Source organism: Asparagus officinalis, unplaced genomic scaffold (assembly GCF_001876935.1).
Source record: "Asparagus officinalis unplaced genomic scaffold, Aspof.V1 AsparagusV1_Un53, whole genome shotgun sequence".
Classification (NCBI taxonomy): domain Eukaryota; kingdom Viridiplantae; phylum Streptophyta; class Magnoliopsida; order Asparagales; family Asparagaceae; genus Asparagus; species Asparagus officinalis.
The window spans coordinates 110,008-125,002 of record NW_017972319.1 but is presented as its reverse complement, the minus strand read 5'-3'; the positions used below and the strand labels follow the sequence as shown (position 1 = coordinate 125,002).

General features: G+C 36.7%; 2 protein-coding genes across 2 annotated transcripts in view; both read right to left on the bottom strand.

Moving 5' to 3' along the window:
* Positions 1 to 132: 132 nt before the first annotated feature.
* LOC109827148 (RINT1-like protein MAG2L) lies at positions 133 to 4,294 on the bottom strand. Its single transcript, XM_020394109.1, has 4 exons — positions 3,962 to 4,294; positions 3,777 to 3,881; positions 2,462 to 2,577; positions 133 to 2,331 (listed from the first exon to the last, which is right to left on the bottom strand). Exons 1-4 carry the CDS (start codon positions 3,999 to 4,001, stop codon positions 340 to 342), a joined length of 2,253 nt encoding a protein of 750 aa, XP_020249698.1. The 5' UTR covers positions 4,002 to 4,294; the 3' UTR covers positions 133 to 339.
* Positions 4,295 to 9,808: 5,514 nt separating this feature from the next.
* LOC109827136 (exportin-7) overlaps positions 9,809 to 14,995 on the bottom strand; it is a 39,016-nt gene continuing 33,829 nt past the window's right edge. Inside the window, 5 exon segments of the mRNA XM_020394099.1 lie at positions 9,809 to 10,125; positions 10,285 to 10,323; positions 11,350 to 11,448; positions 12,791 to 12,919; positions 13,105 to 13,251. Of these exon segments, the coding sequence (XP_020249688.1) occupies positions 9,988 to 10,125; positions 10,285 to 10,323; positions 11,350 to 11,448; positions 12,791 to 12,919; positions 13,105 to 13,251 (552 nt within the window). The 3' untranslated portion in view covers positions 9,809 to 9,987.

The window sequence follows — 14,995 nt, the reverse complement described above, 5'->3', positions numbered from 1 at the left end:
CTGTACAATAAATTTGTACATAGGAATTATACCTTATTTGGCTGAACAAATGATAGTTTATAAACATGTACAATAGCATAATAATTCAAGGATACGCATTTATCCTTGAATAATAGTGATCACAGCATTCATCACTATAAAAAAAATAATCGCAAGTAGAAGACAAAGCACACTATGAACAGCATCTTGAACAAAAATGACTGGTAAATTGATCAAGAAACACCATTATGTAACAAGTGTTGGCTCTTTGAAGATTAAATCTCGAATTTCGTGTTTTTGTTCTTACTTCAATGGGTTGTATATTGATTTCCAACACAATTTACGTTACTTTCCTTACAGTTACATGTTAAATTGACCTTCAAACTTTCTATTCCTCAGAATTTTTAAACCCTGGTCAACAGACACATGAAACAAACCCCTGGCCCTCAAACGCTCTTCTGATATTACACCTTCTACTGCTAGAACTTTAAGCGTATACTTCACATCTTTTCTATCCATACCTAATAGTTTCAGAGAATCACTTATGCAAGGAAAAAATGCTTCAGGCCTCGGACAAAAAGGCTTAAATACAAGAAAAAGCGCTTTCACATCCATTATAAACTGATAAGCTCCATGTTGGGAGAACTTCACATTGCTCAAAAGGATGCTGCTGAAGATGAAATGGTCAAGCCCTTCTGCGACGTTTCTCCATATCTCTACAAAGTCCTTGGAATTTAAACTTAACCTTAGGACTTGGAATCGGTGTCTTAACATATCAAGTGCTTCAATAAAACTAGGAGATACGTTCATATTTTCATCTTCAAGTATTTGATCATCGAATTCAGTTTGTTCTCTTTCCCACTGTTCAATATCATGAATGTAATATGAAGATAAAGCATCAAATTGTAGCAGAAGAGCAGACACAATCTCTACTAGGCAATCTGTTTCTAATTTAACCAGAAATGAAATCTCATCATTGAAAAACAAGTTATCAGGATCTTTGTCATTAACAGCCATCTCCAAGAAGCCGATATCCTCATTCCATTCATGTAGGATATACTCACAGTACCGAGCAGTATTTATTGATCCAATGACTGTCAACAGAGCATCATCTTCTAAAATGGCAGATATCAAATCCATATCTCGAAAACGTTGAAGCAAGATGATGAAGAAATGGTTCAAGAAAAGGGTTGCAGAAGACCTAATAAATTGAGTTTTCGACAATTTGGACCATAAAGATTGACCCCTTTCTATCATTGCCCATGAGATTTTGACTACAGATTCGGCAATTGGTGGTGCTTTATAATCTTCTCTAGTAGAAAGAAGGAATGTCTCAATTTCTTCATCAGGGCTCACATCTATTGACCAGCTTTCCTCATCTACCAACTGTAAATTTAGCTTCTGTTGTGCATCATTGAGTTCTATCTCAGCCCATATCTGAAGCCAATCTAGATGCTGATCAAATACTGAAAGTAACAGTTGAGATTGTGAGAGTCCTTTCAAATATGCAAATGATCCTATCAACTGAGTTTCTGAAGATGCAAGAACTTGAAACTTCTTATCAAAACTAATCATAAGGTCAATAAGATGAAGCCACGAAGAGTTTATCACAGTATTCTCAACCCTATCAACATAGTTTGCGACAAGAGAAGGAAAAGCTTGCCTTTCAAGATATCTAGATAACACCGTCACCATTGCTGACACCCAAGCTTCTTTAGCGCTACAACCTGCAAGTGCTGCTTTATCAATTAATGGCTGTAATATATTGTCCACTCCCTCAAGGAAATCTCGTGTGATTTTGTATACTAGAGCAAAAATGAATTTTGGTTCGTCAGACCATTGAGAAAAATGGTGTTCCATCCTCGATGCAATTGGTTGCACCAATTCATCAATAGACCATAATCCATGTTCAAAACAAGATTGTTTGATAGTATCTATGGAATTTGATACTTTGCACGCATTGTTATATCCTTGAAGTTTGTTTTGGCGTCCTGTCCTTCGTACTTGCAAATGTTGCAAAGCACATAGCTTTAAAAAGCTCTCGCAATACAACTCTTTATTCTCCCCTTCCATCAAAACAAGAGGGTTAGGAATTGCCGAGCGTGTTCCTTTTTCATTGCTAGATGTCGTAAGAGATGGTGGCCATCCAAGGGAAGAAAGCAAGATTCGATGGTTAGAAAGCACGTGTGGCCTCAGAATGGATAGTGCTTTTTCTACACGAGCATCAACAGCCATGAGAAGGTGCGTCCAATGTGGTCTTCTATTCGCTACATCCACCAAAATTTCTTCTATCCGGTTCATGGCTTTAACAGCTAGCATGAGCTTTGCTTGTTTCTGGCCAATGTCCTGATCCTGAAAAATAAAAAGCATCAACGACATCATACTTCTCATTTCTCTATTATAAATTAATTATGAAGTATTTGTTTTTTGTTTTCACAAACACAACAAAAGCAAAATCAACAAAGCTCACGGCTGCACTCACAGTTGGTCTTGATGCTTTCAAAAGGTTAAATGGATTATTTCTTGAAGTTTTGTTTGTAACAGAGAATGTTGCATCTTCCAGGTCTCCAACCAAAACTTCCAGCTTTAGGGTGGTCTCTGCAAGATAACCAAGAGCAGAAAGAGTTGATAAAGTAGACCGTAAATGAACCGAAAAGTCAAGAGATGTGAAAAAAATGACCTTGACCACTGACATGAAGTACTAACTATTAATTTTAGACTAGGAAGCAAGGTTTTTAATATCGGATAGCCAAAATTCATATCGGATTGTGGATATCGGGGAAATATCGAGGATATGTGGTAAATATCGGAATGTCATAATGGACGTTGGCATATATAGTATAATGCACTACATGTAATCTTAACATACTTAATGAAATATGATATCAAGGATATGTGGATGATATCAAGGATATCTGGTAAATATCTGAATGCCATAACAGACGTTTGCATATATAGTATAATGCACTAAATGTAATCTTAACATACTTAATGAAATCTAAGCATACAAATGTAAATAATATATACTTAGGATCACTAATCAACCTTGTAAAACAAATAAAAGTACAAATCAACGTAGCAATATTTTATCTGATTTTTTAGGCTAAAATATCATTTGATATAAAGGAAAACTCATGATACCTCACCCAAAAATTACCAAACGCGGTATATTGTTTTGTGACAATTCCATATAAAAGGATATATCGGCCAACATATTGGCTGATATATCAGCCATATGGGGGATATATTACCCAAAATAGCCAAAAAACGGCAAAGGATATTTGGAGACCATATCGGTTGTGGGAAGCCCTATAAAAGGATGATCATGCGACATATCGGACCATGTCAAGGATATTTAAAACAATGCTAGGAATTGATTTGTTCAGCAATCATTTCGGACGGTGGAGATCATCAGAAAAACTATATGGTTGCCAGGTTTGTTTAGTAGTCATCTCCTAAGAATAGTCTAAGGCTATGACTTGCATAAATATCAATAGGATCTCGTATCTATACTTCTACTCATTGACACATGAATCGCTTGTGTTTAATACGAAACAAAACATAGATAGCAAAACTGCATGCACAAGCTTCAGACTCTAATTGGGATAGTATAGCTCAGACGGATGTTTTTCCTTGTTAGCAAGAATTTGCCAGCAGAGGGCTCTATTTGGCGAAACAGTCGATTTCCGTAAGGATTAAAAAACTACAGTGTAATCCGGTAAATTCCCAGTATTTACAAGGTCTGTAAAAATGATAAAAGCATGAGAAGCATATAAATTTGAAGTTGATAAATTTACCTGCATATAGCCGAATCGTTTCGATACGAGCAACCTCATTCGCCAGCGCCGGCAGCTCAACCCCCAAGATCCTTTTTTGACGGCGACCCATCATCGCGTTCCCATCTAAAACCCCCCCAAAAAAACCAATCAATTCCCAACAAAACCATCACAACAATCAAAATCACAACCAGGGTTCTTCGAACCTGGAGGAGACGATGGGCAGCAAGATTCAACACTGCGCATCAGTATCGATCTGGCATCGGTTGAGCGAGAGATCCAATCCGATGCGGCGAGAGAGAGCTTGGCGATGAGGTCCTCGAGGTTTCTATGGAGAAGGGAGCAGTCTCTGTTGAGCTCTGACGCTAGAGATGCAGCAGCCGGGAGATCTCGTTGGGTCTTGAAATGGCGGTCGAGAAAGCGAGAAAGCTGAATGTGCTGCCGGAGATTTGAGAGGGGCTCGGCAGTGTCGCCGCCGTCGTTGTTGTTGACGGGGGAGGAAATTTCGCCATGAAATCGAGAGAGAAGAAAAAGAAACCGCTTCGGTTAACAAGGGAATTTTCATGTGAAAAAAAAGTCTATATGAACCAAGGCTTACTAGTAAGAATAATATCTAATATGATTATACTATCAACTCAATTTTTTTAATTTAAAATTCAAAAAATGAAGATCTAAATGTATGGATGTGATCAACTATAAATGAACTATCCAAAAATATAATTTTAAAAAAATTCAATATCACTAACTCATATATTATACATGTCATCAAAATCAACGTTTCAAAATTTTTATAAAGTTAGTTTTATTTTTCGTCCTTTTAACTGATTCAAAACACATCAAAATACTTTGAATTTTATTTCTAAATAGTTTATGAGTAGTATACCACGTCTACCGACTTGAATTTTTATTTTTAAACCGTATATTTCAAAATTCGATTGATAATATTTACATGTTAAATACTATTAATGATAGCCTAGCTCAACTCCAATCTATATTTACTCGACTGGTTGTTTATTTTCATGAATTTGGTGTTGATTTTATACTCACATTCGAAAATATATTGTCAAATATATAAAGCTAACGCTAATTATACCATAAATCATATGATGCTTCGGTCAACTATTAAAGGATCTTCACATTTATTTTTAGGGGTCACTTCTATAGCCCTGCGAACTTTCTGTGATAACCTCTCTTTTCTGAAAACTTGAGCACAACTAGCTAGCTAGGTAAAAGGACTCCAAACAATCTAATATATTGTCATTTGACTGTGATAATCTATGGAGATATAGATTATTACATGCCTACAATTTCTTTACCGGTAAACATAAATGGTCAATCATTTCTTAGCTACGAAAATCCAAGTTGATGGTATAATGAAATGGACTTTTCATTATCCGTTGCCCTTAGGGCAATGGTTAGCAATACCCTAAATAAATAATTACTGTAACTCTTAATGTCTGCACAACATATATCTTAATAGAGGCAAGAAAGTTAACAAGGCAATAAAGAAATGAAGATATTACCATCATCAAACCCTATGGTACAATCACAAACCTTTTGATCCAAAAACGGAACAAATTTTCAAAAGAGCCCTATTTGCAAACTTATTCCCCAAAAACGACCCCTTTCAACTTTATTTGTCAAAACCATGGCTGAAACCATGTAGGTTTTGGCGAAAAAAGTTTCCAAACTTCACAAGTCCCGTGAAGTTTAACAGCCATTTTGTTAAGATGCTTTCAAAGTTCAAAAAACTTCACGGAACTTCAAGTCCCGTAAAGTTTCAAAGGTAGAAAAAATCCACCGGACTTGAAGTCCCGTGAAGTTTGAGCTGAATTTACACGCTCTGAAAATTTAGCCTGCAACTTCACGGGACTTGAAGTCCCGTGAAGCTGTAGGTTTTAAAAAACATGCACAACAGGATGTGCATGCTTTTTATATACGCAACGTAACTCTTAAATGCATTACACAACAAATATACATGAAATTTTCACCATGAATCAATCGATTTACATGAATCAAACAATATATACCGAATCAAACAATAATCACGAAAATATACCTGTGAGCAATAATCGATCTCATATACATTGAATTACAACAATATTCTTAAAATTCAGCCATGAATTAAACACAAATCAAACAATATTCATGAAGATCACATATATAAACAATAATTGAGAGGTGGATGCCAGAGTCCAACATATTTCACATGCATATAGGGGAGTGTACTATCACATTACAGGACATAGTCGTCATACTTGGGCTCCGCATCGATGACCCGGCAGTTACGGGCACTGATGACCATAATTGGGTTGAAGTATGTGTTAGGCTTCTTGGTCAGGTTCCCGACTTGAGGAGTGGTGTGATGAAGCTATCGTGGCTTCGTACAACATTTCAGGGAGATATACCAGCTGATGCTTCCATTGAGACGCTTCGGTATCATGCTCGTGCGTATATATGGCACTTGATAGGGTGCATGTTATTTCCTGATGCGAGCAAGACTCTTGTACATGCACGATGGCTGCCATTGCTAGAGGATTTTAGTGTATGCGACACACTATCGGCGCACTATCATAGGGCAGTGCGGTGTTGGCATACTTATATAGAGAATTGGGTAGGGTATCCTTGATGCAGAATAAAGAATTCAAGGCCGGGATGCTGCACATTGATACAGATTTGGTCATGGGAGCACATTCATATTGGACGACCTACTTTGCTTGTGCACCGTGACCTACAGAGCCAGTTTCCTTTGGCATATAGGTATAATTATCCACATAATTTTATTCATATTGAATTTGTACTCATATATGAATGTGGTTTGTCAGTGCTCATATAAAACTATCCACATTATGTCAAATAGGTATAACGTGTGGTACGCTAAGTACAAATCAGCGACGCGACATCGTGAGTTTTACCGAAATGAGCTTGATGGCCTCCAACACGAACATGTAAATATAAATCTCAAGTCGTTATGAATATTATAGTTTTGTTGTTGATATTGATAAATGTTTTATCTTATTTCAGTTCAAGTGGAGACCATATTCACCGCTGGAGCTCGATATGCATACTCTTGCACCTATCTGTCGAGATAGTTCCGACTTGTGGAGAGCCAGAGTTCCATTGATATATTGGAAGATTGTGGAGATGTATGTCCCTGACCGTGTTCTACGATAATATCTGCTCTCTCAGCATGTGCCGGATCCCGAGTCATAGCTATTGACTCCGTGCGGCCTACATAGACAGGTGGATTCACAGGTGGGATTTCATATAGGATACGAGGGACACAGCTATTGACTATACCGCGTATATGCGTTGGTATTGGGATGCCACACGTAGATGGATCACGCGTGACCCACAGCCATCAGCTGGATACCTGTCACGCCCACCGACAGATAGTTACATCCCTAGTGGAATGATCGAGAGAGATTATGTAAATTTCTAAGCTAAATTAAAACAATAATTTTTTATTAAGATGTTATTTGCTGAATTGTGTATATATTGTTTAACTCACAGGTCCGTGCTTTTGATGACATTGAAGCTGATATTGATGAGCACATGCCTGAAATTCAAGATCCGGCGGTGTTAGGAGTCTTCAATTGGATCATGCAGAGAATAGCACATGTGTTTCATAAGACTCATGTCGACGAGTTTGCAGGCCATGAGGACAGGTCTTGATCATTTGGGCAAATGTGCACGCGACGACGTAGACCACGTGACGATGATGATGGAGTCGACACTTCGCATGCTGATGGAGCCAGTACTCCTCAGCCTTATACACAACCAGATACTCAGATAATCGAGGCTCATCATAGCAAACTAGCCTCCACCGGCACTACGATTTACGGATTCAACACCAGCGGGTCCAGACCCTTGGGGAAGGTTCGAATCAAATGCCATATCGGGGATTTAAAATCAGAAGTTACCTACTATGTGATTGACGCAGAAACGTCCTATAACTTACTATTGGGTCGACCTTGGATCCACGGTAACCTTATAGTCCCGTCAACTCTGCATCAATGCCTCAAGTACGTGGACTCAAATAATGAAGGCAAGACGGTGGTCGCGGATAAGCAACCGTTTAAGGGATTAGAGAACTATTTCACTGATTCCCTTCTATACGGCGCCGAATCCGATACTGAACCATCGGCCCAAGGAACGGACAGCGGGGATGAAGCTGACACCGAAGCTGGGTTTGATTATGATGGTGGTTTTGTACTTAATGACATTGTACCCATTGTAATCAATCTTGACGATGATGAATCATCGGAAAGTAGTTGTAATTGGCAACTTGCCGAAGAACTATCAATAAATGGTGATTTAGAGTACTCGATGTGTCTTGATAATGTCACTAAAGAGCTATATGATAACCCTGACTTGTATATGTGATAATGTCACTAAAGAGCTATATGATAACCCTGACTTGTATATGCCACTTCAATCATTTTGTCTGACGAAAAAACAGGTACAAGATCCATACGGAGCGACGCTTGTCATCCCCGCGGGAACATGGGGTGGAAAAGAAGTTGTCTACGGCAAAGGAAAAGAAGCTCCGATACCCGATCACTTCTTAGAAGAAGAAGACGATGAAGATAAATCTGCCCCTCATCTATTTAGATATAACGCAAAAGCGCACGATCTAATGGAGAAGTATGGGTATGACTTAACACTTGGAGAAGGTCTTTGCTTCGGTCGAGGTCCGCGAGTTCCACCTCGAATGGCCTATGTACCAAAGGGGGGCGGGCGAGGGGAAGGGGGAAGAGAGGGAGAGGAAGGAGAGAAGGAATTTTGGGTTATATGTGATCTTATTTTGTTGAAATTTATAACTTTTATTATTTTTCAAATACTATACTTTTGTGGATCAATTATTGTTTATATATGTGGTCTTCGTGAGTATTGTTTGGTTCGTGTTTAATTCATGGCTGAATTTTAAGAATATTGTTGTAATTCAGTGTATATGAGATCGATTATTGTTCACAGGTATATTTTTGTGATTATTGTTTGATTCAGTATATATTGTTTGATTCATGTAAATCGATTGATTCATGGTGAAAATTTCATGTATATTTATTGTGTAATGCATTTAGGAGTTACGTTGCGTATATAAAAAACATGCACATCCTATTGTGCATGTTTTTTAAAACCTGTAGCTTCACGGGACTTCAAGTCCCGTGAAGTTTTTTGAACTTTAAAACTTCACGGGATTTCAAGTCCCGTGAAATTTGGAATTTTTTTTCACCAAAATCGACTTAGTTTCAGCCCTGGGGTTGAAACCAAATCGATTTTGACAAATAACCAGGTCAGTTTTGACAAATAAAATTAAAATGGATCGTTTTTAAAAAATAAGTTCACAAATAGGGCTCTTTTGAAAATTTGTCCTCCAAAAAACATTTCATAAATGAATTGCCTTAAAGAGAGGAAAAACAAAGCGTTATACTTCAATAACAAATAGTTAATAGAGTCGTGTCAACTTTCCAGCCAATTCCTCTCAAATAGCCACGTATTGGCTTTTCTTAGAATTGGGATACTTTATCTACTTCGCATCTCTTAAATTATTTTTTAAACAAACACATTATATGAATCTTTTAATACTTAAGTCACCTTTTATTCCACTTCCTAGCTTTCCATGCAGTTTCCATTTATTTTGAGCGAATCAAACAGCTCCTACATCACCGTTAACGTATAGATATGTACAAACTTCCATCATGACCAATAAGATTAAATTTCAACAATACCACAATTTGGCTTCAAAGATATAAAACCATAATAGAGATTTTAGCTAGCAACATATAAAATCTACAGGATAAGAAATTATGCAGCCTTTACATTTTCTCCTATTTCCAGAATAAAGAATCAAGAGCCATTCCTTTTCTCCTATTTCCCGAATAAAGAATCAAGAGCCATTCCTTGAGGGAAAAGAACTGTACAGGAAGATCTAAATCTGTAACAACCAAAACATTCAGTCCCAAAGCTCCACCAAATTGAAATAACACCATCTCCCTCAAGCAACAGCAATACCCATCAAACTCCTGAGCCAACTCCATTTGTAGTACAGAAGGGGCCAAAACATTTGTAATTGCATAACAGCAAAGCTTTTCTACAACATACACCCGCATGCAGAGTTGATAGGCTGAGCGAAAAGATGCTTATCACGATATTGGTTATTTACAGAGCAACAGCTTGAAAGAATTCACAAAAAGAATGGAGTTCATGCCAAGATGCATGGCTATGCTAGTCACTTCACGCGGAATTCATGTCTAAATACTGTGAGATTTTGGGTGAATTTATCCCTGTTCTTTGAATCCAAACTCCGATTGACATCAGCCATTAGCTTATCGAAACATAACAACAGACGCTGCTGTTGATCAAGTGGCTGCATATTTTAACATAGGTTAGAAACATGTCAACTATATTTAATAAACTTTAGATACCCTACAACTTCAGAGCAGTTCTTACAGCCAGGGAAAAAATGAAACTAACAAAAAAGGAAGAGCAACAACATACGTAAAGATTTAAAGGTGTTAACATGTACCTGTGAAGCCAAAATTTGAGCTTTCAGATCACTAAACATCTGCAGGCAGTGGCAGTACAAAGTCAGTGAAAATGTTTTCCAGACCCTCAAAGAGAGAAAAATGAGGAGATATAAAAGATGTGAACAAACATATTTACATACACCTATGGAATACACATTTATTTTTATAATGTCGCCAAAGGTAGCATAAACTATCAGTCAAAGGCATAAGTACTGAACATTCTGCAGGGAATAGTTTATATGGCTAAGTAAAATTCTTCGAGAAAGAAAAGGAAAAACAGAGTTAAAACAGTAGAAGATTTGAATAACATCTATATATCGCTACACCAGAATTCTGACTATGCCAAATTAAGCAAGCCTAATAATGCTTTCTATGATTAGTCTGCGCAATCAAGAGTTATTAAACTGGTTGGTGGAAGGAATATCACTGTTATATTGAGGATAATAGTACTCTATAACAAAGATTTTGTTGAGAAGATGTTGAATGTGATACACAAAAACATTCCACCCTATTACCTGAGAAGACGTATCTGACTGAATCAGAACTAAAGACAGAAAAAAAGTTACAAGCTCATTACAAATCTAATCACTTAACAAATTATATGGGATACTTGCACGCTAGACGCCATTCTGATCTGCAGTTTGCAATCTTAAATGCAAATTTCCTAATAAGAAAAGGTCAAAGCTGTTACATATTGAAAATGTCATCATTCCCCACTATACAACTAGCATAGACCTATTGAATGCCTCCACTACGAAAGATTATTTGGTGAGCATGATGCAGAAGTAATCAACTATTGATTACTTCATTTTTCTTAGCCTCCCTTGTACAAGTGGTCAGGCCATCGACCAACCCCACACCTAAAAAGAAAAAAAAAGAAAAACAAAACAAAACAAAACAAAAGGAAAGGAAAGAAAACAAAACAAAACAAAAGGACTGGAAAGAAAAAAAAAGAATGATACTCCCTCTCTCGGCTAGCAAGAGAGCCATCCGAGATGGTTGATTACTTTCAACTATTAACTAGTACGCAATTTAATTGAGCCATTCATATAAGAATTTCTCACCTGCTCGCTTATCAGAATCAAGCTGAGCATTGGCCTGCTAAGACTCCATTGGTTGCCGCAATCCTCAAATAAAACTATCTCAAAAAGAGTTCGAAGGATCTGTTTATAAAAAGCACAACCATATCAGGACAAGCACCACAAAGCACAATAGTTATACCGCTCATTTATGCTTATGTAAGAAAACCTATAAGGAATATTATTGAACGTTAAAAGACTCAACTATGTTGCATTGACATGAACAAGATGATATCAAAAACCAGTATGGCATAGTACAGTTATTTATGCCAAGAGTTCAAAGCAAAAAATAGTAATCGTAGAAACCTAGATCCAACTTATACAGTTATGCCCCTCACTGCCTGACACTGCAAATAACTTTAAACCACATTATCACAAACTTTTCACGTAAAAACATTTCAAAAGAACAATATTAAACGTTCTTTAACGTTAGCTTTCTTGTACTCCGCTGCTTTGCCAATACAATACTCATTGATTTCATTTATAAGCAGCAATGTTTTAATTCATTCATGTTTCGTATTAACCGCCAACGGAAGTTAATGTAACAAGATCAGTCTATGCTAATTGCTAGCATTCTATTCTTAGAATCAAGCTTGCAGCTTATCTGATGTGAAAGAATGCCGTAGGTAGCTTTCTTAAAACAATGAGAATTTAGATGAAGCATTCTTCTCAGATTTACCCTACATGATGGAAAAGCATGACATTTTCCTTTGGCTCTTTATCTTATTGAGGCTTGGGGCTTAATTTTGCTATTCTAGGTAAGAAATCTTTCTCGTTTTTCTCTCTTTTAGACTCTTAAATTAGGAGAAGTTTTATTTGTTTCTATTTGGGATACGGGATTTATTGTTGTTTATTGGTTTTTCCTTAGTTGCATGAGCATACACTACATGACCAATAACATAGTTTCACCTACATGGCAAACTGGCATCACACTCAACAAAATCTAGGAAAAGACGTGTCCATGTGTCAAAAAGATATCACCTAAAGGCCAATAAATGCTTGAGAATATGAAGTTCCCTCTATTTTCAAACAATCCAAAGATATATGCATTCATATCCTACCTAATCACTATTTATGAATTATCCTCTCGTTTTTTTCCCCAAATACCAATGATATTGTCATTTAATAAGATGTGTTTATGCAAGCAATGACCTCTTTACCAGAATATGGTCACCGGAGTTCATAATTTAACCTTATATGTCCTACCATATTATCATTTAAGAACTGTATGCCATATCCCTACAAAGCTATAATCTCACATGATCTATATATGCATAACACGATCTTTAGAATAATGTATATGTACATTGAATAATGAATCAGCTAATTAAATTATACATCATCTTAGTTATTAGGTTGTCCTGGGAAAAGGAAAAGGGGAATTTTCGTAAATGGTAAACATTCAAAAGAGAATAGCAGTACTTACTTCAGGAAACAAGTTAGGGCTCTCAGCAATGTGCCGAGCAAGATTCACTGCAACAGCTGACGGGGGTGACTCCCCAACTGTAATATTGTTGAAGTAGAACGCAGCAAGATTATCAACAGCAGCAGCACACTGATGGAAAAAACATAAGTTACAAAAAGTCCAAATGAAACTTAGTAGGAATAATAAGAAAATAATCAAACAAATGATGCCCCTTTCAGCATCATATCTTGTTAGCTTATCGCCTATGACGCTAAAAATAACATAACCATGAATAAGAAGAAATTGCAAGGAAAAATAATTAATAAGATAAGTACCTGTGACGAGATACCAGTATCAAGGCCCTTCAAACCAGATTCAAGCGAGCCAACAATATGCATAAAGGTGTTTGTATCCAAGTTTAGAATGAAAGATATATGATTGCTGAATAAAACCTCCACATACGCAAAATAAGCCTTCGTAAGCTGACATATCAACAGAAATAAATGTCAGTGTAACATTTGAATAAGATCTTAAACCAGAATAGTCACTTTTTTCCCTACGTCAAACAATCAGTGACAAATGATTGCCTTGCATACCAGGTAAATGAGTAGTTGTAAATGTTATGCAAAGTAACTGAACCAACTTCTATATGTATAAAGCACTCTATACTCTTACATTTGAGTGAGGTAAATTCCAAAAAGATGTTGAGATTGAACATGTTCAAAGTTTTGGATCCAAAAGACTGAAGATGCAGTAGTCTTGAGCAACGAGCATATATAATCTTCAGTTCATATTAGATTAGTGGGAACACGACAAGTACTATTGATGTCATCCACTCCAAGTCTTAGTACATGAGCACATTAAGTGCGCTCATGGTAAAGCATATACTATAAAATTGTGGCAGTTAAAATAGGTGACGTCCTAATGTTAAAAGTCCATGATTTGTTGCTGGATACGAAGTAATTCATTCCACAAGTGTCTCATTACTTGAAGATTCCACTTGCCTTGACAAAAGTACAAAACCAGTAACTTTAAGTGTTATACTGTTGGACTTACCATGTATCAAAAACATGAACCAATATGTTGCAAGTTTATAGAACATTTCGCTCAACATCAAACAGATGAAACAAAAAAAAATCGCATGATTGTAACTAGAATAGCGCATAGGTGAACAATCTGAGTCTTTACTCAGTAGTTGAAAGATAAAACACCACTTGTGCTCCACAGACAACCCCATTTCGACCAAGGATTAAGTGATAGTCTAGACGTATTAGGTCCAATGTACAAAGAACTAGGACAAATAACAGTTACATAGCTTTAGAGATATTAATCTTTATTGTATATCACGTAACTGACATAATTAGCATAATCTTTTAGACAGATTAAAAAAAAGTGATCTCAAAATTTTCCAAGTTGGATTTGTAGTTAAGCTATTCAATCCTTCTTGTGTATAGGGCTTGGAGAGAGATTCTTAGTTAATGGTACTGATTTCAAAAGTTGCATACTGGACAAGTGCATCACGAAGATGCCATAACGATGCTCAATAAATGTCAAGCCCTCAGGTTATGTTTGATGAAAACCTGGAATTAAAGATGGTTACGGTCAGTTCTCACGGTGACTATTACTTTAGAAAGGTAAAGCTCTGATATGTTTATGTTCTTGTTACTAGTAAATTATAACTGATCGCAAATATACTGCACAGACGTCCTAACTTGGAAGAACATTGAGAAGCCTTGAGCACTTCATACACTTCAACAGAAGAAAACTAAAAAGGAGAGTTCTCTTTGGTTACAACCACGAATTATCTGTCTCACAAATTGCTTGGCAGTAATTAACTCGATGGAGGCAAAAGTGGCCCACAGGCAGTTTTGAATCAGCCATAATGATCAAGAAGCAGTTCATTTGTATTTGAGAATATTCAATACCTAGTTCTAATTTTCAAATAAAGCACTACGATGATAGAGGATGTTGCTTTCATAGTATTTGCATATATGCTTGCCATCAACTGATCGTCTTCTGCTTCTTATTAGCATCACATACAGGGCATGAAAATCTTGCTTATTCCATTTAATCTATTCGCTTTCTAATCTTGCTAACATGAGGTATTACACAAGTCATATGAGGTATGCCCATTACACAAGTCACATCTTTAGTTCAAATCTGCTGCTTGACAATCAAAGAGATCAGCTTCCAGTTTCAGTCTTGAGGAAAGCTGAACTAGCACGA

What these genes read in the sequence shown, in the direction of transcription:
- LOC109827148 (XM_020394109.1), bottom strand. Translation starts at nt 4,001, where the DNA reads ATGCGCAGTGTTGAATCTTGCTGCCCATCGTCTCCTCCAG. An exon ending in CTGCCCATCGTCTCCTCCAG is followed by an intron (nt 3,882 to 3,961) that starts GTTCGAAGAACC and finishes GGGGGGTTTTAG; the next exon opens with ATGGGAACGCGATGATGGGT. An exon ending in AACGATTCGGCTATATGCAG is followed by an intron (nt 2,578 to 3,776) that starts GTAAATTTATCA and finishes GTTATCTTGCAG; the next exon opens with AGACCACCCTAAAGCTGGAA.